At 41.4% G+C, this 21,720-nt stretch overlaps 1 protein-coding gene across 5 annotated transcripts; it reads left to right on the top strand.

Moving 5' to 3' along the window:
• Positions 1-14,769, top strand: pax8 (paired box 8). Of its 5 annotated transcripts, none has more exons than XM_061747640.1 (12): positions 1-396; positions 2,907-3,091; positions 6,814-6,955; positions 8,204-8,401; positions 8,893-8,969; positions 9,052-9,177; positions 9,952-10,127; positions 10,246-10,366; positions 10,496-10,738; positions 11,473-11,574; positions 12,439-12,525; positions 14,040-14,769. In XM_061747640.1, the coding sequence occupies exons 2-12, from the start codon at positions 3,070-3,072 to the stop codon at positions 14,108-14,110; spliced, it is 1,365 nt and encodes a 454-aa protein (XP_061603624.1). In that variant the 5' UTR covers positions 1-396; positions 2,907-3,069; the 3' UTR covers positions 14,111-14,769. The 5 variants fall into 5 exon arrangements, with proteins under 5 accessions (XP_061603624.1, XP_061603627.1, XP_061603622.1 ...); XM_061747638.1 differs by having other exon boundaries at positions 2-396; positions 6,790-6,955; XM_061747643.1 differs by lacking the exon at positions 10,496-10,738 and having other exon boundaries at positions 6,790-6,955.
• Positions 14,770-21,720: the final 6,951 nt, after the last annotated feature.

Below are 21,720 nucleotides of genomic sequence, written 5' to 3' on the forward strand. Positions count from 1 at the left end.
CACACGTTTGGGGGGCGGGTGTAATAAATGGCTCCAAATATTTCCTAATAATAAATCCGAAATGTCAGCTGGGCTGAGTTGCGCTCAAGCTGTCAGCGGCAAAATGGTGACGGATCGACGCAAATCACGCACTAAATTGCGTGTGAAAGCGCACTTCGGGACGTGTGCGTGCGCGCGTGTGTGTGTGCGTGTGTGTGGCTCCTCCCCCTTCCCGCCCTCGTCCAATGGCTGCAGGGCGTCCTCCGGTGCGCGCTCCCGCTTGGATAAAACGCGCGGCTATGCGCGAACACACACGCAAAAGCACACGCACGCCTGGAGACGCTCGTGAACGCACCATTTTTGGGATAATAGCACGCAGGATCCGCGCTGGGAAATCTCCGTTTTTCACATAAAAAGGTAAGAATGTCGCTTGTTATTTGTATTCCAAATGTGTCTTGATTTATTTTGAAGATGTAATGTTGATTGCCTCACATCCAACAAGACGTAACACGTAAGACGTGACGTTCTGCTTTAAATACGCTTTGAATAGAAAACGATGCACAAATTGGGCCCCCCCCCCCTATTTAATTGCATTTGTTTTGCCCATGCATCCCCAAAAAATAAAAATCACTATAATGTATACCTTAAATAAAATTCTGAACATACACATCAACTTTTTCCCACTTGTCACTGACATCTACTTTCATAGTAATATTATTGTTTATGCTGTTTTACATGTGAAATGTCAACGCATCTTCATGAACAATTCAGAACTCATTGTTTTGTGTACCGAAAAAAAAAACTACTTCATTTCAACATGCACATCGGTTACCCATGATTAAAATGTGCTAAACTGACGTCATTTCCCCTCGAAAACATTAAACAATATGAACACATTTTAATCATGTGCAACCGATGGACATGTTCAAATTAAGTTAATTCAAATTACCTTTTTTTGGGGGGGGGGGGGAGGGGGGGGGGGGTCTACTTCATTGAAGATTCAAGACGTTTATTGTCATGTGTAGAGAAAAAAGAGTTAAAAAACAAGAATAAAAAAACTGAAGTTTAATTACTTCAACAATAGAGTACTAAAGGGGAAAAAGTGATGAAATTAGTTTTTTAAGTTAAAAATGAAAAATACTCGATTTTATTTTCTCGCTTAATGACCAACAATACTGTTACTACTACTTTAGAATTTTTTTTAAGTAAGTTAATTTTTTTTAAGTTAAAAATCTATGCATCGTCATTAAAAATATTATATATAGTGACTCAGTACTATTACTACTATTTTTAGGGGGTAAATTAGTAAATTAAGTTTTGATGTTAAAAAGGGACAAATCTAAACTATATTTTCCACGTGATGACTCAAACAATACTATAACATTGCATACCAGTTTAAAAAAAAGATTCAATTTAAAACGGATATGCAATGTTATAGTATTGTTTAAGTCATTAAATAGAAAATATAGTTTAGATGTTTTCCTATTGAAGTTTTTGAAGTAAAAAAAAAAAATCGGTGCATCTTCGTTAATAAACGAATTGTATTTAGTTTTGAAAAATAAAATGAAAATCCATGCATCTATACATGAAAAATAATAAATTCTTTTTTGTACCTCATATATGATCAAGTACAAATGTAATCATTTATTGGTGACTAAATTGTACGAGAGGAAAAGCTTAAAGACTTAAGGAAGAAGATTCGCTTTTCTTTTAATATATGTATATATATATATATATATATATATATATATATATATTAACGATTCCAGTTCAAATACAGTGTGACTACAGTCCAAGTTTCCCCTTTTTTCTTACCACTAATTTCATTTGTCATGATTAAATCCCTGTAAAAGTTTCTATTATCAGCAAATGTGGATTTACATTTGACTGAATATTGTTGACGTCCCATTTTAGAAGATCCGAATCAAACGTGACTGAATGCTGCAAATGTTCGTGTTGCTATTAGAATTACACTAGAAATAAATCCAATGTTGTTGTGCGCCAATGACGAAAGAATCCAGTCACCAATTTTGATTTGGGAGTTTTTCTCATTCACATGAAATAAGCTTCCATTGTTTGAACATATTTTCTTCTCACGGTGGATATTGTGATATTTACAACGGTGAAATTATTCGACACCTTACCCTTGATAAAGCTGGTTATCATTAAAAGAGCTCTGATGGGGTGAGGACAGACTTTTCTGAATGTAAAAATACAAAAAGACATGATAGCATATTGCAGTTAGCAAGTTATAATCTACTATTATATTTTATAAATGCTTTTGTCTGAAATTAAATGCCCTTTTATGTCATTTCTTTTTGAAAGTTCTTTTTGTGTTATTTCTATATGCCAAATATACCAAAAATGTAAGACCCTCTCGATGAACACCAGAAAAAAAGTTCTCTGCCTCACACACACACACACACACACACGCACACACACACAAAATACACGCACATATATTCCATGTAAAAATCATGAATCTAGTGGCATAATAGCCTACGTCATTTTTTTTTAACAAACACTGCGCTTGAATGTAGGAAAATACACAAATGTATTGCACGTGACTTAAAAAAATTGTACCAACATATATGTTACAAAATAAACAGTTCAAAAAGATTAAATGGAAACGTATTGTACTTCAAAGTTAAATACAACTGAACTGTACTTAACAAATGTACTATGCTAAAAACAAAAACAAAAGTTGAAACCATTGTAACATTATGCACAATTTGAACATTTGATTCAGTGATTCTTTTCAGAAGAAACAATTAAATAAATCAAACAAGAAGAGTCCAGTTGCCTTCATTCAACCTATGTGAAAAAAAATGATGGCTATTGTGATAATAGGTTTAAAATGACCTAAGCAATTATGCTATGAGGCTAACGAATTGTCAAAGATGATCAGAAGTGTTGTGTTGCTGCAGAATCGGACGAGCCACCCTCATGCCCGTCGAGGCAGGCCGAACGTGCAGGGAGTAGAAGAAGAAGAAGAAGAAAAAGAAGAGGACAAAAAAGAGGGGCAGGGTGGAGGACGAGAGTGTGCTCACGTTCGGCTGGTGGAGGTGCAGGGAGCAACATCTCAGGGATATGTCCGCTGGCACGGCAAGAGGTAAATACACAGGCTGCACCCGTGACTCGCAAAGTGTGGCACGAGTACCACAAGTGGCACACGGGCTCCTTCTAGTGGTACGCAAAAGAATCACTGAATGAAATACAATTTATAACATTTAAAACATGAATTTTTTTTAATGCAGTACAGTATATTTTCTACTTTTCAAGTACAGTACATTTTTTGAAGTACAGTTCAGTTGTATTTTACTTTTTTTAAATTCAGTCCAGTCCATTTTGTACTTTTCAGTGCTGTACAGTTTTCAAGTACAGTATTATTTTTTAATTCAGTAAAGTATAATTTTTACTTTTTAAGTAAGTACAATAGATTGTTTTTGTACAGTTTTGTTGTAATCAACTTTTTTTCCAGTACATATATTACTTTTTAGTACATTACATTTAAGCACAGTTCAGTTGTTTCTAACTTTTTTTAATCCAGTAATGTTTATACTTTTCAAGTCCAGTAATTTTTTTGAAAACAGTTCAGTAGTTGTTGACTTTTTTTAATGCAGCAAAGCACATTTTTCACTTTTGAAGTACAGTAAAATTTGTCAACATATCAGATATCAACACATCTGCTCTCACAAGAAGTGAAGGTTGGGTGTTCTACACAGAGGCAACCAATCAGAGGAAAGTGGTCTAAGCCAAATATGGACAAAGCGGATGCAAAACTGGGTCAAACAGAAGTAACTGTCAGAGGGGCCTTTTCTGAAAATGAGAGAACCATTGCACTACACGAAACAAAACAAAAACAATAACAAAAAACAAAAAAAACATGTACTCGTGCTAGTATTGCTTTTAAAACATCTCCATGCAACCCCTGCATTTTCTCATTCCTTCCCGATACATTATGCCCCCCACAAATCGCATTATTCTACACGATTTATTCATTTGCTCAACTTTTACTCAATTTGTGTTTGATTGACATTCGGACAACTTGAGTGGTCCCAAAGTAGTTCGTCTAAATATAAGACAAGACACACAAAATGGAAAAGAGTAACCCAAGCAGATGTCAAAGCAGCATCGTAATGGCACAAAGAAAGCACGCAATCCAGCAAGTGTGGTTGACAAGTAGGAGTAAACAATTCTCTTTTTTAATGATCATTTATATACATTTATGATGAACATTAGTCAAGTATGAGTTGGCTAAATAATTCTATTACACATATTTATTACTAATATTAACAGTAAGTAGGAGTACATTATATTTTTATTTTTATTTATTCATTATTAACCAGAATAAAGAAAGCATAAATATTCTTATTATCAACACTTGTCAAGAAAGAGTAAATGATTATTTTTTGTTTTATTTATATTTCAGTGTGACTGTGAGTGTTATTGATTGCCCTGTGATAGGCTGACAACCTGTACATTCATTCATATTTCTTATAATGTATATTTATTATTAATATTAAAAATTATTAAGCGTAAATAATTATTTTTCTTATATTTTTTTATTTATAATGGGTACATATCTCTTATTATTTTATCATTCACTTAGTATAGACGTAAAGCATTGTGTGTTTATTAGTAGTATTCAAAATTTGCAAGAGTAAATATTTCTCAAATATTTATTATATACAATTCCCCATTGCATAATCATGTTGTATTACCTATATTGACGATCAGTATTAGTAAATAAGATGGAAGACTTAAATAATCATTCTTTATATAATATATATATACACTATAAATTATTAACCAGTCAAGTGTGAATAAAAAACGTATTCATGATCTATCTATCTATCTATCTAATTTGGTAACGAATGCATGTTTTGTATTGGCGCGCACGCCACTTTTGTGCGCATGCACCAGATTGCCCCCCACCACCAACCACCGCCCCTCACTCCCACCCACCCGAGGGGGGGGTGTTGCTCGACTTTAATATCCTGCAGGTTGATGAAGCTTGGCGGGGAGATTTTTGTCTCCACACTCGGCTGGCAGCGTTAATAGAGACCCCCCCCCCCCCCCCCCCCCTCCCACAGTTCCCCCGCCCCTTACTCCCCAAAAGACACCCACCCACCCTCCCCCTCCCAGAAGTGTGTTTGATGTGGAAATGAAAGCTGGCAAAAGGCTGAGAGAAAGAGACGCGACTCAATGGGTTAAATCAAAAGAGACAGTGTTCGTGCAAGAGACCTCCTGTGCGTGCGCGTGCGTGCTTGCTTGCATGCGTGCGCGCGTCACCCCAACACTTCCCAACCCAACTCAAATGTAGCATGTGCTCACACTTCTTTAAAAAGATCTTTTGAAAAATAATCCATCTCTGGCCCCATCGAATGCCTCTAATTTAATTGTAGTTATTATTCACTGCCAGTGATTATTTTACAACTGGTCACGGCACGACAAGAATAGCCAATCAGAGACTTTGAACTGAGACAGGAGGCGTGACCGACTAGTGTGTCAATCATTTCATTCATCGTGCCGCAGCCTCTCGCAAAGGAGACTATTATAGTTTCTTGGGCTGATTATTTAACAAAGGTTAGCTACAAAAACAAACAAAAACAAAAACGACAGTTCTTAAGACAAAGGGTAAACATATATAACAGGTGTGTCCTATACGCGGACGGCTGCATATTGGGGTTGGAAAACCACCACATACATCATGTCACCATTCTTACCGGGTCGTCAGGTAAGTTGATTACCTCTCTTATATTTTTAATTGATTATATACTCCAAATAATACAACATCAAACAGGTAACATATTGTAACACTCCATCATGAATAAGCCATGCTAGTAATGTAGTTGCCATGCACGAGCGTTTCTTTGGGCAGAGACGCGAGAGCGCGGGTGAGGGGGTTGACGTGAGGCTACGTTCAAATTTTGCTAGCAGTTTGAAAACTGCAAAAAGTGCATTTATTATAAGAGTGAAACAAAATACAGTATAGTACTTCATATATTCAACACACAAAAGCAAGTGACTTATGAATATATGATGTTAGGAAAAACAAGGAATGATAATAAAAGATCTCGATAAATGGTGAGAAAATTCATTCATTTCAGAAGTTCCATTTAAACTATATCACATAAGATTTACTAGAGTCGTATTTTTTTGTTATTTTGATGACTATAGCCCGACCGTGAATAGCGAAAACTCGCGGATAATTGACGCTTCCTTGTAATTGCCATAAAAAAAATGTAAAACAAAATAAATAAAAAATGCACCTGTATATTGATACATATAGTGCTTTCCAATGCTTTTCCATCATTGATTCGCAGGCTCCCTCTAGTGGTACGTGAAAGAATCACTGAGTTTGTTAAGTACAGCTCCGTTGTAGTTAACTTTCAAGTACAATATAGTTGTATTTAATCTTATAGAACAGTTTGTTTTCAAACATTTGTTTAGGTATAATTTAGAACTTATTTGCAATACATTTCTTTGAAAACGAAAACGATATTTAAGCGCGGTGTTAATGTTCAAACTGTGCATAATGTTACAGTGGTTTATAATAATATAATTTAGACTTTTTAGGATTAAAACCTCTGTCTCGCTTTTTGATGAACACATAGGCCTACTACCTACTATATTTCAATGTTGGTCATGATGGTGGTACGTGGAGTGCTTTTTTCTTTTCTTTTTTTCTTCAGACATACTTGTTGTGAAAAGTTTGAGAACCACTGCTTTACATTGAAGACACATAAGAATCGGCGTGTTTGGTTCCCTGACATTCATCAGTGTTCATCCCCCCTCCTCCCCCAGGTCATGGGGGTCTTAACCAACTAGGCGGAATGTTTGTTAATGGCCGTCCACTTCCGGAGGTGATCCGGCAACGCATCGTGGACATGGCCCACCAGGGGGTCCGGCCGTGCGACATCTCCCGCCAGCTCCGCGTCAGTCACGGCTGCGTCAGCAAGATCCTGGGACGGTGAGTTGCCACTAGTACCCTTTGGACGGCTTGTTAGTGCAAACTGCGGAAAGCCGTTTGAGTATTTATTCGACATACTTGAGGTCGTACTAGTAGCCAAAATAGTAGTGGAATAAACGTTACTAGTAAGACACAGTTGTTCTACTAGTACGCCCTAGTCATTCCACGAGAGTGCTGAATTGTCTTATTAGTGAGGACAAAGAGTGTAGTAGTACATGGACCTTAAGCCGGATAAGAATATCAAATAAATGCTCAAACACCTTTCCATAGCGCAGTACTAGTATGCAATTACACACTACTAATGCGCGACTACATGCAACTAGTAGGACATTTTTATAACATGACAATTCTCCAGTAGGACAGCTACATGTTACTATTAAAGTAAACTGTGCACGAGTTGACAGTGGCGTCTTGAGATACTGTACGGCCCGACTTTCCAAGTTTTTCGAGATACAAGCCGCCATTTTTTTGCTTTAACAAGCTTGAGATCCGAGCGCTGTAATGGTGGCAGTGAACTCAATTCAACTCACTTCACACTAAGCAGCCGTTTGGCAGATAGAGATGAATTCATCAAAAAAAAAAAGAGAGAATCCAAGCTGTTTAACGCCATTCCCAGTTGAAGTTTACTGTCACACTGAACATCAAACACAGATAATTACACCTTTTTAAAACAACCAATTATGCTTTAAAAAATGGCCTCCTAGTTTAAGATATGAGGAAACATTCACATGCGAACGGTTAGCATCGATAGTCGCGGTTTTACAAACTCTTTAACCAATGTATATTTGAACACAAATGGTGGAACAGCACATTTAGATGGATAATAATATAACAATACTAACAAGCATATATTACATTATTTATCCTCTACAAAAAATGACTAGTATTTCAGAAACTTACAGAGTTGTAGTAGAAGAAGACGTGTATTATTTGTCTTCATTTGTGTCTGCATGACTGTATTATACAGTACTGCCTCCCGGTGGCCAAGGCTGGAACACCAGAAGTGCACATTTTTTTCCTTTCAAGTGACATGTCGTTATCCTAAAGGCCTGCCAAAGTTGTCCAACTCATGTGCAGAAATGTCACACCGCGGTGGAATTTATTTTTTTGTTTAACTAGTAAGACAGTCGTTCATTTAATGTGCTGAATTTTCTTACTAGAGAGGACAAAGAGCGTACTCGTTCATGGATATCAACGATAGTAAAAAAGCGCTCAAACGGCTTTCCATTCAAAACGGTTCCCCCGCAGGTATTACGAGACAGGCAGCATCAAGCCCGGCGTGATCGGCGGCTCCAAGCCCAAAGTGGCCACGCCGAAGGTGGTGGACAAGATCGCAGAGTACAAGAGGCAGAACCCCACCATGTTCGCCTGGGAGATCAGGGACAGGCTGCTCACCGAGGCGGTGTGCGACGGTGACACCGTGCCCAGCGTCAGCTCCATCAACAGGTGAGCAACCGGCCTGCGAGCGCGCTCGTGATTGTCTTCAGTCACTGTTCGCCGTTAACTATTCACCAATTCCCTGGAAAACTCAATCTATTCGCATTTTTATGCTCTTTATGATGCTGCCCAAACCCTGTCTAAATAGAAAAGTAGTACAGTACTTGGGTTTTAACTAGAAGGTTTATTAAAGCGACACACCTCAAGATCTCAAGAGGCAAGCTTTGTATGACAGGGAGGAGCTAGGAACTCAATATATAAATATATAAATATATCTATATAAATATATAGATCTACATCACTCCAACACATTGCATAATTGCCACTGCATTTGGTTATTCTAATTTTTATGCATAGCTTTGAACATAGGTCAAGAAAAAAAACATTGAGGCAAGGATTCACGGGGCACAAAATGACGCTGAGGGCCGGATCTGGAGGGTGGGCCTTGAGTTTGACACCTGTGCAGTAAGTCATCTTTGTGTGGCCTTCTTCTCTATCAGGATCATTCGAACCAAAGTCCAGCAGCCGTTCAATCTCCCTCTGGATGGAAAAGGCCTAAGCCCTGGACAAACCTTGAGTAAGTCTAAGACCCTTTCCTTCCTTCCTCCATTGTAGTATATATAAGCTCGATTTATAAGCCAATGTTTTCCTTTTTCAAGTTCCTAGTTCGGCCGTCACCCCGCCCGAGTCTCCGCACTCCGACTCTTTGGGCTCCACCTACTCCATTAGCGGCCTCTTAGGAATCCCCCAACCCAGCAGCGAGGGCAAGAGGAGCCATGATGACAGTAAGAGCCCCCACTAGAACCTCCACTAAGGCCTTGTCATTGGGATCAGCACCAAATTGGACTTCGCCATCCATCCCTCAATTTTCGATAGCAATTGTCCTCGTTCGGGTCACAGGTGAGCTGGAGCCTATCCCAGCTCGCCCTGGACTGGTCACTAGTCACACTCACACTGATGGACAATTTAGGGCAGGGGTGTCAAACTCATTTTAGTTCAGGGGCCACATTCACCCTAATTTGATCTCATGTGGGCTTGACCGTATAATCGTGGCTTAATAAACTATAAATAGCGACAATTCCAAAACTTTCCCCCTTTTTTTTTTTTTTTTTGGTGCAAACAATTCCTAGTGGGTTACATTTGGAAATTATTTACTTTTTCCCTTATTATCTTGTGAGCAATCTGAAATTGAACAAAAATGAGTACTATTTCAACAATATTATCTGTGTTTTCATTTCCACATGTGCAACATACAGATCACAGTGGATCTATAAACCATATGTACCTTTTATAAAGCATATTAGGGTCTAGTAGAAATCATTTTAAACTTACATTTCCACATCGATCTGGAAATCTTGACAACCTTAACTGACTCATCACACCATACAAACTAAAGTGGGTCCCCTTGATGCAAGAGGAACAAAAAGTTGGGTGGTTAGGGAGGTTGCTTCAGCACAGCGGTCATCTTCTCGGGCCGGGAACTGTCAGATGCTCAGGGCATTGTGAGCAGCCACAGGTCTTCCTCAGAATGGTCAACTTCTGCTTCCTTTGGTCTTCAGGCGACCAGGACAGCTGTCGGCACAGTGTGGACTCTCAGGGCAGCGGTGGCGGCGCCATTCCCAGGAAAAGCATGCGTGTGGACCACTTCTCGCAGCACTTGGACTGCGGCTTTGAGCGTCCCCACTACCCTCCCGACTCCTTCTCCACCTCCGCCTCGGGTAGCAAGACGGAGCAGGTGAGGACACCAGCGTCACGTGATGTGTTGTTAGGAATTCCGAGACATGAGCATGTTTGGTTTGGGTTTTGTTTTTTTTCCCTGGGGCGACAGCTAATAGCTAATCCTTGGCCTTCAGACTTTGTACCCGCTGTCGCTCATCACTGGCAGCCTGGACGAGGCCAAGAGCAGCCTGTCATCGTCCGGCTCCGCCATTGGACGCAACCTGACGGCGCATCAGAGCTACACCATGGTGCCTGGTAAGATGACGCCCTCCTCGCCAAAACCAGTTTTAGCCACCCGTCGTTCCTGGTTTCGGTTTTCCATGGTTTTTGGTTTTCCATTGTTTCATTTCGTCCATTTTCCCGCCTCGCCGCACCCTCGTCCAGAGCCCCTCCAGTCCCTGCCGCTCTGTTTGAAGCAGGAAATGTCACCAGAGGTTACCAGCACGAGCCCCGCCTCGCCAAACATGGCGGCGTCCAACCTGCCATTTGTGGAGCTGCAGAAACCGGTTTCTATGAGTAGCAGCAGCTGCGGCGGCGGAGCTAGCACCCATTTCTCTAATTCCTTCAACTCATTCTCCCATCACGCACCTGTGTATGGCCAGATCGGCGGCCAGTCAATCATCTCAGGTAACGTCCACGACCCCCTCAGGATGTCACCCAGTTATCCGCTCATCTCATGATCATGTGCTTTTGATAAAGCTCAGGTGTCAAAACGTTATTTTGAGTTTATTTCTTATGAAAAAGAGAAATTGCATGGCGTCTTCCGACTAACATGGCCGCTACTGAGCCACCGTCCTGATCGCAAGCATACATTTGTGTCCAGTTACTTGGAATGAGGCGTACATGCTGCTCAAGGAGAGGTTGCACAGAGCGGTTGCAAAGTTCTTCCGACAAACGCGGCGGCTGCTGTCACGCACAAACATACGATTGTTTCCAGTTACGTAGAACGAGGTGTACAAACGTTTGACAACAAGCCCGATGCCGCTTGCGGCGAGGTTGCGTATAGTTGACTCGCAGAATGCAGTATACAAGGTCTTCCAACTAACGCGGAAGCTGAAGTGATGCTTCCACTAAACAGGTGCTGCCCCCTGGTCCCAAACATACAATCTTGTACGGTTACTTAAATTCGGGTCATGAGTCACATATCGCTTAAGCAGAAGTTGCATTGGCCGACTCAACAAATACATTATCTGATCGCCTGCTAAGGTAAAATTTCCAATATGTTTCAAAATTAAACATTTTTATTTTTGTACAGCCATAATTTTGGATGCACTTGTGTACCTAATATTTTGTCCGGTGAGTGGATTACCAAGATAATAACGCTAACCTAACGTACGTCTCATTCTGTGGGTGCTTTTCAGGGCGAGACATGGTGAGCTCCACCCTGCCGGGTTACCCGCCTCACATCCCGTCGCCGGCCCAGTCGGGATACTCCTCGTCTGCCATTGCTGGCGTGGTCGCAGGTACGTGTTGTTGTAATGCACACACACACACAAAAACATAAAAGAGAGAGAATATTGGGGGGGGGGGGGGGGTGGATAAGGAAAAGCAGCGGTTTGCGACGGAGGCTTGACTGGAGTTAATGAGTTGACTTGAACAGCGTGTGTGTGTGTGTGTGTGTGTTTGTGTGTGTGTGTGAGTACATGGGCCCAGGGGGTACAAGGAACAGGCTTGGGGGTTCCACCCTGCTGCCCACTACCCCCAGCCAGCCAAACACCTCTGACCACACATCGCCATGGGAACCAGGGGGCCCAGGAGGGTGGTCTTTGTAGTGTGTGTGTGTGTGTCAGGATGCCACTTTGTGTGTGCGTGAGTGTGAGGCATTTTTTTTTTTTTTTTTTTTTATTTGAAGTCTGCCCTTCGAAGCGCGAAATGAGAGGGTCTGATTTATTATTTTTCTGGTGGGCTCGCAGTGAGGGAGCGTTGATACACAATTACCTCGTATGGGGGGGATGGAGGTGCTGGTTGTGGTGGGGTACGGACTAGAGGAGCTGGAGGTGGGGATTCATGAGGATTCATTCCAGCCAACATAATTACCAATTAGATATTGGAATGTGAAAAAAAGAGAGACGAAGAGGAAGGAGGGAGGCTCAAGCGGGAAGTGCAAGAAGAGGAGGCTTGAGGGCGAAGGGCATGCACCACTGGGTTCGAGGGATTTGGGCCTCCGCCTGCACTGTAGATTAATGGTTTACAGGCTCAGCTAAACTGCTGGTGAATGATGAGCTAAGCGGCGCGTAAACATCTCACAGAAATGGACGATCTTGTTTCTTAAAAAAAAAAAAAAAAAATCATGTAACTTTTTTTTTTTTTCTTTTACCCTCCCTCAGGCGCCGACTACCCCGCTCAGTCCTACAGCCACTCGCCCTACGCCTCCTACAGCGACGCTTGGAGGTTCACTAACTCCAGCATACTGGGTGAGTGACGCTGGCCGGGTGTTTGTTAACGGAAGGAGGTAGTCAGGTTCGAATCTCTGCTCAGGTTTTGTCCAGGAACTTTTTGCCAAATTCCAAAAATCATAGGTTCACTGAAAAAAAATTGTCCATCGGCGTGAATGCTTGTTTGTCTATTTGTGCCTTGTGATTGAGTGTCTACCAGTCCAGGGTGTACCCTGCTTCTTTCGCCAAAAGTCAGCTTAGGCCCGCCACGCAACGAACGACGTTTTGAACCGCCACACACAGTACTCTATTGTATTATTTTCTGTTGAACCACAACCAACATGGCACAATTGTCAAGGAAGAAGCAGAGATCACCCCATTAATTGACTGCACTCGTGCATTTCTACAACAGAGACTCTCCACACTTCACTTTTTAGCCACAGGTACATATGTAGTTATAAATTGAATTCAATACAACCTATATATAAATATAGTTATGTATGATTGTAAAACACAATAAACATACAGTGGTGCCTTGAGATAGGAGTGACTCAACCTACGAGTTGTGCAATATACAAGCCGTCGAACGGACGATTTTTTGCTTTGACTTGCGAGCGCTAACTTGAGATAGCGCTGTATAGTGTGGCAGGTGACTCAACTTACTTTACGGCAAGCCGCAGTTTGGCAAATAAACTTCAAGCTTTTAATATAGCAACATAAACGACATAGACTGTCCGCTAGTTTAATGCTAATATAAACGCCCGAGGCACACAAGCTAACACTTAGTATGTATGTGGCGCGGTTAGTACCTTTTAACTCATTCACTGCCAGCCTTCCCAGTTAACATGGATATTTGACTTCTAAAGCCGTCAATGGCAGTGAATGTGTTAAGCAACGGATATCTGAACACAAATGATGCAGACAATATAACGATACTCACACGTATATATTCTATATCCTCTGCAAAGAACGAGTAATATTACTACCGTACTGAGAAGCGAGAGAGGAGCTGAGTCTCCATGCATAGTACATCCATCAATATGGCTGTCTGCTTCTTTGTCTAATATTCCCTGTGATTGACTGGCGACCAGTCCAGGTGCACCACGCTTCTCTCGTCAAGTCAGCCATGTTTAATTGAAGACTCTGAATTCTCCATCGGTGTGAATGTGAGTCGTCGCATTCTGTTGCTATTGGAACTTTTTTCTAGCAACATGAGATCATTGTGCCTGCTGCATGCTCCATGCGCGGAAACAATGCAATTAGTTCAAAACTGTTAAGAGGGGTTGGATGGAGTATATCATTCTCATAGCAGTCACTAATGAAAAAGTAAAACTCTTTCACAGTAAGAGCCTGGATACAAATGACTTTTTGTATCCTATTTTTGCCAAATTCCAAAATTTGTACGAGGACAGCATAGATGAAACCGAAGCAACATAATAGATGAACATTTCGGTCAAAAAAACAGAAGGATAACTACAAATTGCTGATAATATGGATTAAAATATATATAAAACTCATTAGTGACTCACATTGTTGTATGTGCGCCCCCTCAGGTTCACCCTACTATTACAGCACAGCCTCCCGCAGCGGCCCCCCCTCAGCGGCTGCCTACGACCACCTCTAGTCCCCCGCTGGACGGACCTTCACGAGCCAGACTACAACCTGGATGGAATTTTCTGACGACTCTGCAGATGGACCAGCAACCTCTTTTGTTGTTGTCTTTTTTTTTTTTTTTTTACCAAGTCAATTATTTATTTGTCATTGCCAACGATCCAAGCGACGCAGGGTAACTCGGACTCGAGCACGTTTACACATCTGCAGCCTTACGTGTCACGCGGTGCATCTTTTTCAGTACTTATTGCAGTTGTTCAGCCAAAGACTTGTTTTCTCGCACACCTGACTAAGGATATGCAACATCTTTATAATGAACTATGCTTGATTTTTATTTTGTTGTTGTTTTACAATGCTTTCCTTTTAAAATGGGGAATATTTTCATTCTTGATTTGTCTGCTTGTGAATGAGATGGAAAAAAAATCCCTCTATTTGTCTACATGATGTACATATGTAAATGATGACTTACCTGCGGGGCAAGCGGCAGGGCTAGTGGATGTTGACTTGATGACAAAAAGCAAAAACAGGCTTCCATACACGTGCTTAGTTTGTTGCCATGTTGGTAAGAATTGTGACTATTTTTTATTCATATACACGGTTATTATTATTGCAGATGTACTGTAAATAGGGAGTTTCTAAAGAATTATTTTTAATTAAAGCATGGCAAAGGTGCGCTTCCTGTTGCGTGTTCAATGAAATGTGACGTTCCAAAATTATTATTATTTGTATAAGTATCATGTTTATTTTTTAATGATATTTTTATAATTTGTATTACCTTGTTTAACGTCCAGGTGAGGTCCCGGACCACCCCCGCAATAGGTGTAAACCACAAAGTAGCGACCACTTATTCTTGTTTTAAATATATTTATACATATTTTAAAGCTTTATGAACCTCCCCAGAGTCTTATTAATCATCCCGACAGACCTATTAACTTCTACCATAGCCCTATAAACACTTTCTCTACTCTTAAACACCTTTTAAACTCTCGGAGCTGCAGTAGTGCACAGAGTACCCTACACTATGTAGATTATATTCCTTGTAATATGTGTTTTAATGACTTCTTTTTCTTTCTTTTTTTTAAGTTTTTACATTTTAGGCTAGGAGGCGATTATTTTACCACAAAACAAAACAAAAAAATCACAGCAAACACTACAAATCCCACGATATGGCGACTTATGTGTGATATGAATATGGAAAAAAAAAAAAATCCACAATGGACTGAATCCACAATAAGTGAACCCCAATACAGCAAGGAACACTCTATTTAAAATGGTATTACCATTGTTAATGTAAGGAGTAGTGGTAGCTCTAGTAGCAATTTATTGACCTGTACTATCAATCCACTATTATTATTATATAATATATAAAATATATAAGGCTCATGCATCCATCCATCCATCCATCCATTTTCTGAGCCGCTTCTCCTCACTAGGGTCGCGGGCGTGCTGGAGCCTATCCCAGCTATCATCGGGCAGGAGGCGGGGTACACCCTGAACTAGTTGCCAGCCAATCGCAGTATAATGCTCATGTTGTTTCAATTAATGGACATAATTTTTTCTTTTTTTTTCAAATGTGTGTGTGTGTTTTTTTAAGGATGTAGCATACCCAAAAACGCCCAAAATTTTATGAGCGTGTGTGTGTGTACCGGATGCGACCCCCCTAAAAATTGACTTGTGAGTGCCCGTCGGACATTTTATAAAACACAAGACGAAATTACGCGAGCTTGTCCATCATCACCAAACTCTAAAGAATCCATGCTCAGAAACAACAAGAAAAAAGCAGGAAGTCTGCCATTTTGTTTTGCATTAACGATTTTTGGACGCCATTTCCAGGGGTTGTACTTTAGGTCCTCTAGGGGGATTACTCTTATTATTGTTATTATTACCTTGGTGATATTAGCCCCATAACAGCCATTTCTTTCAGCAGTTTTAAAGGACGAGCGCAGCGACCCTGCACGCACGCGTCTGTCTAATGGCGTCTTCTTATTTTCTGCATCGACTGCTTTTATGTTCGGGGTCTGCGTCCCTTTTTTTTTTTGCCACCTCATTACCACAATGCGCGAACTAGCTAGCCACGGTTCGGCGGGGCTGGCCCACCTGGTGCCCACTGACGGACAAGATGTAAATATAGCTTTTGTGAAGGTAGACTTTTTGTATTGGTTCTCATTAGACTGTGCCGCTTTTCCATTCCTGGGCTCGTATGTGTTGGTTATGTGTATGGTTGAGCCACAGTTTGGTTTTTTTAAGTCACCCAAATGAACAACACACAAAGGGAATACAGAGATTTTCTTCTAAATACTGTACGTCAGACATGTTTGAAGAGCATTGCTGAAAACTTGCAACGACTGAGAAGTAGGTGCCACACATTTGTGTAGATATAGCTTTTAACTGTTTTTTCACCATTTCAGTTTTGCAGATTTTTTGGGTTCCGTGACTAAAACGGCACGTAGTGTCACACTTTGGTGTCCTGCATCGGTCCTCCCTCCGCGACTATATAACAACTTGAGCACCTTCGTTCACATGAGCGGATATTCGGGGTAATATTATTACTAGGTCCAAGCGTGTTAACCGCCAGCTATCTGGTGGCTAGCGCCTCTCTGCGGGGTGCAGAAAGCCCCACGATGACCCGGTGGGATATATTCCAGCCACTGCAGGCTTTAAGCGGATATATTTTAGTGACATGTAGGTATGTGTAGGCATAAGGAAGATGCTACATGAAGTAGCATCCATTTGTCAGGAGTGCGTGATTTGGCGCATTTAGCAGACACGCTCACACCATTTGAGAAGATAGAAAATGGCTTGATTTTTCACGATTTTAAAGCCTCATTTATATTGCGTACTTGCCGATTTTTGTCATCATTAAAATTTTCGTTTAAAATGTTTATAATCGCCTATACTAATAGTGTAAATTGCAAATATACTACAAAGTATAATCCAAAACACTTAAATATAATTTCAAACTCACCTTACAGAATTACGCTTAAAAATAAATGGCTTCCAGTTGGTTAGATTTTTTTTTTCAAGGACGTTACCCATAAAAATACAAATTTTCAAGCAATAATGAGACGTGTCATTTTTAGCTTTTTAACAGCCACGACATACAAGCAGCAAAGAATCTCTAACTTCCGCTAACAACCCGGACTGAATTTAGCTCCTCGCCGACATTCAAAGATTAGTCGAGATGAATCACTTTGCTCGTCGTCGCCTTCTCTGTTCATTCGTACACCTAGTCTGTAGGCTTGAAAGTATAATTATTAAACTCCATACAAGAAAGCTTCATGTGCCGAAAAACATCAAGATTCAGACTTTCAAAAGACTGAAAAGACAAAGTTACAGTTGTGGCACATAAGCGCAAGTCTTCCTGCCTCTGAGGGTCTATTAGTGAGGAGGCTTCGGGCCACAGCGCTTGCGGTAATGAGCCCGTCGGTACAAAATAGGCACCCGGCCGGAACAGCTGAGGGCAGACAAAGCTGGCAGGACAGGCTGGGGGTGCGGGTGCGACAGGGAGTCACTACCACAGACAGAGCCATCCTTACACGGTGTCTGTGTGTGTGTGTGTGTCGAGCAGAAGGCATGTGTCCATCACCATTACGGGGTAAGAGCTCAAAAGACACAACGAGGGCCCCCCCAGAACGAGCTGGCAAAACGGCAGCAAGAGGAGTGTGTGGCGACAGGGGCAGAGGGAGGGTGGACGGCGTGGGGGTTCCGGTTGTCCCGCGCCAGTCATCTGTAAAGTTAGCCACTTATCTACGAGACAGTTACACCGGACCGAGCAATTCAAGCCCAGCAAATGAGTATTATGCAGGCCCACGCAATTTGTCCACACAAACGAGCCGTCATGGTGTCGCGCGAACGGCGGTTTTTGGGTGCCTCCGACCCACATTGCGTGTGAGAAGGCTTCAGTTTTCCAGTATTTGTTTTTGCAGACCAAGCATGACCTGTTATTGCACAAGTGTCCAATAACAGTGGAGGTTAAAGACAATTCCATTACCAATTTGTTTCACTTGAAAACAATTCCATGAGGAGATCAAGTGAAGTCGAGGTGTTCAAGGGTCATGTTAAAATTCTTGCAAGCATAAAAAGAAATTAACCACTGTTAATATCTATCCCTTTTCTCTAGTACTTGTCCTCATTACGGTGGCGTTTGATTTTGGATGTATACTGTGAACTAGTCGCCCACCAGGTGTGACATCAGAGCAATCTACCTGAACGCTTTGTAAGTTCTTTGAAACCTTCAAGAGGTTGGCTGCAATTTTGCAGGTATTTGACCTCTCGACGTCTGTGAATTTGGATGTGAAGCTGTGCAGCACCTCACAATTTCGAGGATGGGCTTCAAATGAAGATATCTCCCTCTTCATGAAAGAAACTCATCCAGTCGATGCCAACGATTTACAAAAAATGTGAATAAAACTCTCATTCAGTAATGGGTTTATTGATTTATTGTAAAATGTTGAAATAAAAAAAATCAACTTCTTTTGCTAGTAGTGTATTGTGTAACTGGTTAATTGTAATGCACTTAATTAAATGTATAATTAAAATGAGAATTATTCTTTTTCATCATTAAAAGCTATTTTTAAATCCAGCCAAAGAGGATCTGAAGATCACTCATAGAAAAAAACACCTGTAATGACAACCCTATCCTCTGATTTCAAGTAACTCTCTCATCTCCTCCACCTTTGGAACAAATGTGCCAGTCAAGGGGAGCAAACAGAGGGAGCTTCAGAAAGGAGAGGTGGTGGTGGAGAGGCAGGGGGGTATAGAAACACAGGTGCCCAGTGTTGGAGCTCACCTTTTAAACAGCACACGGGCCCTGCGGGCAGGAAGCTACTGTTTGACTGCGAGACATCAAGAAAAACGCACCTTTCAAAGCACACACATTGAGCACCATGCACAGCCAGGGTGGATAAAATCAGCCCAGGTATCAGGTACCGCCCCAAGGGAAGGAGCGGGGTGACCTGAGGAGTGGGGCGGGGGGGCACTTGTGGTCAGTCACAATACAGCTCATTCACCGCCGCCGCACAGCGCTGCTCGGGTTAACGATTAGCGAGGAGGAAGCAGGTGGAACGGCTGCCGGGTCCGAGCGCTGTAAGACCCAGATCGAGAGATGCAAAGCAGATACAAACGGAGCCGACTAGTTCACAAACATTCTTTTTATGCCGTGTTTTACGGCCGCAGCACAGTTTGTACCTAAGGAGTGTACGTTTGAGTGTGTGTGCTAGCAATAGGAGGGGGCGAGGGGAGGTCATGCGTAGAGATGCCCTCGAGCCAGGCACTCACATTAATTCCAACAGCTGCTTTTGCTACAAAAGCCAACGTTTACATCAAGCTTGTTAGGAATCAACTGAAAGACAAGGGAAGGAGGGGTTTTCCTTCTCCTATTTTTGGTTAGGGCAGTACGATGAAATAGTGGTTCACACATTTGCCTCACAGTTCTGAGATCCAGGGTTCCAATCTCTACCTTATTGACTAGAGTTTGCATATTACCTTCCTTGGCTTCCATTTACATTCCAAAAGCATTCATGTTATCAATACATGTCATCCCTGTCAAAGTCTCGGGCGGACTCTTGCTGGTTGGAGTGTCTGAGAGGGCCGCAGAGAGCTTTCAAGGGCCCTGCATGGAGAGGCGGGTCTGACGCCACGGCGGTCAAGAGCGGGGGTGGCGGTGGAGAGGAGGGTGCAGAGAAAAAGAGTTTTTCAAGTGGGAGAGTGGGAGACATGGAGTAACAAGTGGAGCGTGCCAGGCGTCAGCAGCAGATGGACAATGAGCATCCGGAGCGTCGTTGAGGCCGGAAGAAAAAAAAAAATGTTTGTTGGTGGTGTTTATTGGTGTGGCATTTCGTGGATGTTGGCTCGTGTTCACCGCGCGAGTGGGGGTAGGGGGTCGGGGAAAAGAATGTGCTGGACTTGATACCTTTGCAAAGGCAAAAGGTATTTTTTTGTTCACCATATATTGGCTGTATTTTACATTTTTGCAGTTTCAGTCCAGACGGATTGGTTCCCTCATCCAAAAAATACATATGGTGACCCATTTGTCTATTATTCTTGAAGTCACTCTCCAGAAAGTATACAGTATGTATCATTGCTAACAAATGGAAGCGTAGATCCAAAAAAGAAAAAAGAAAACCAGCACTCCACTAACATACAATGGGAAACTCCATAGGCACACAGGCTTACAATTAGCATCTATGCGGCAGTGTTATCCTTTGAGCAACAGATATCAGAACACAAACGATGGGGCAACACATGCAGACAGACAATATGACAATACACACAGGCAGACATCCTTGATCTTCTGCAAAGGACGACTAATATTACCGCTGTACTGAGAATCCCAGAGAGGACCTGAGAATCCCTGTAAGGAGCTGAGTCTCCATTCGATACTGTATATCTGTATGTGCCTTATACTGCCCCCAAGTGGCCAAGGTGGACACACCAGAATGAGCAGCACGTTCATTGAAGTGTGACAAAAAGTTGTTGTTTTTTTAATTCTATTTTAATTATGTCATTCCTGTATGTTTTAACACAGTATAATATGATAAGAGTGCTATTTTCCTCATTAAAAACATAACATTATTATTATTTTTTTTTTTGAAGGCTGGAACGGATTAATGTCATTTCAATTTCAAAGGGGAGAGGTGATTTGAGATATGAGTGTTTTGGGATACAAGCATGATCAAGGAACAAATTAAATTTGTATCTCAAGGCAGCGCTGCACAAAATTCCAAATAAAAAATGTGTCATCCCATCATGTTATCCAACGTGAACCAGGAAGTCGCCTGCTCTCATACAGAATGAAAAAAAAATATATACCCTGGCCCACTTGTTTTTTTTAAGAGCCGTTTATTTGCTTTGTGATGAAACCGCCTTCCACAACCACAACCCTTAAACCAAACAGTACAGTCTTGCTGTCATCAACCAGGAAATCCGGTATAAGCGCAACTTAATTATGCATTCGTCAAAACAGGTCAAAACACTTCTAGCGGCTCGCGTAAATAGCGAAGGGGACAAAGCACCTGGAGGAACTTTAAATGTCTACAATGTCTTTTGTTTAACACAAGATGTCACCACGGAGCAAACAGAGATGACAATAGCCGATGTTGAGGCTTGATTCATGTTTACATATATCATATCATATTTGTAAAAATAAAAAATATAAATGTATTTGTTTTGTCCGAAGACACCAGACAAAAAGAAAACAAAATTTGAGCAAGTTCGGCTCTAAATTGTCATGTCATCAAACTGTAGTCATGCTCGTTAGCGCAGCATACGGAGGAACTCAGCGAACCGGTTTTCCGGGTTTGGTTGCGTGATGTTCCGCATATAGCGGATTGTTTGCTAAGATATGGATTAAGAAAAACAAATATTGTATCCCGCAATTGTTTTCATTTTTTGTTAAGAGAAATTCTGTTTGCCAGTTCTTAGTCCGAATGGAACCATCACTCCCAAATCAAAAATGGTGAATAGCATCGTCATGTCTTCCAATGAAAAACAAGTTGCCTGCAGACTAGTAGAACTTAAAGATTTTACATTTTTTAGAGCCATTTGTTTTCCTTTTTGCCAACTGATTTGCAATGGAACCATCCTCCACAACCCTTAAACCAAAATTGTACGGTTTGTTGTCAT

The sequence above is a fragment of the Phyllopteryx taeniolatus genome, chromosome 15, assembly GCF_024500385.1.
Source record: "Phyllopteryx taeniolatus isolate TA_2022b chromosome 15, UOR_Ptae_1.2, whole genome shotgun sequence".
In the NCBI taxonomy this organism is placed as follows: domain Eukaryota; kingdom Metazoa; phylum Chordata; class Actinopteri; order Syngnathiformes; family Syngnathidae; genus Phyllopteryx; species Phyllopteryx taeniolatus.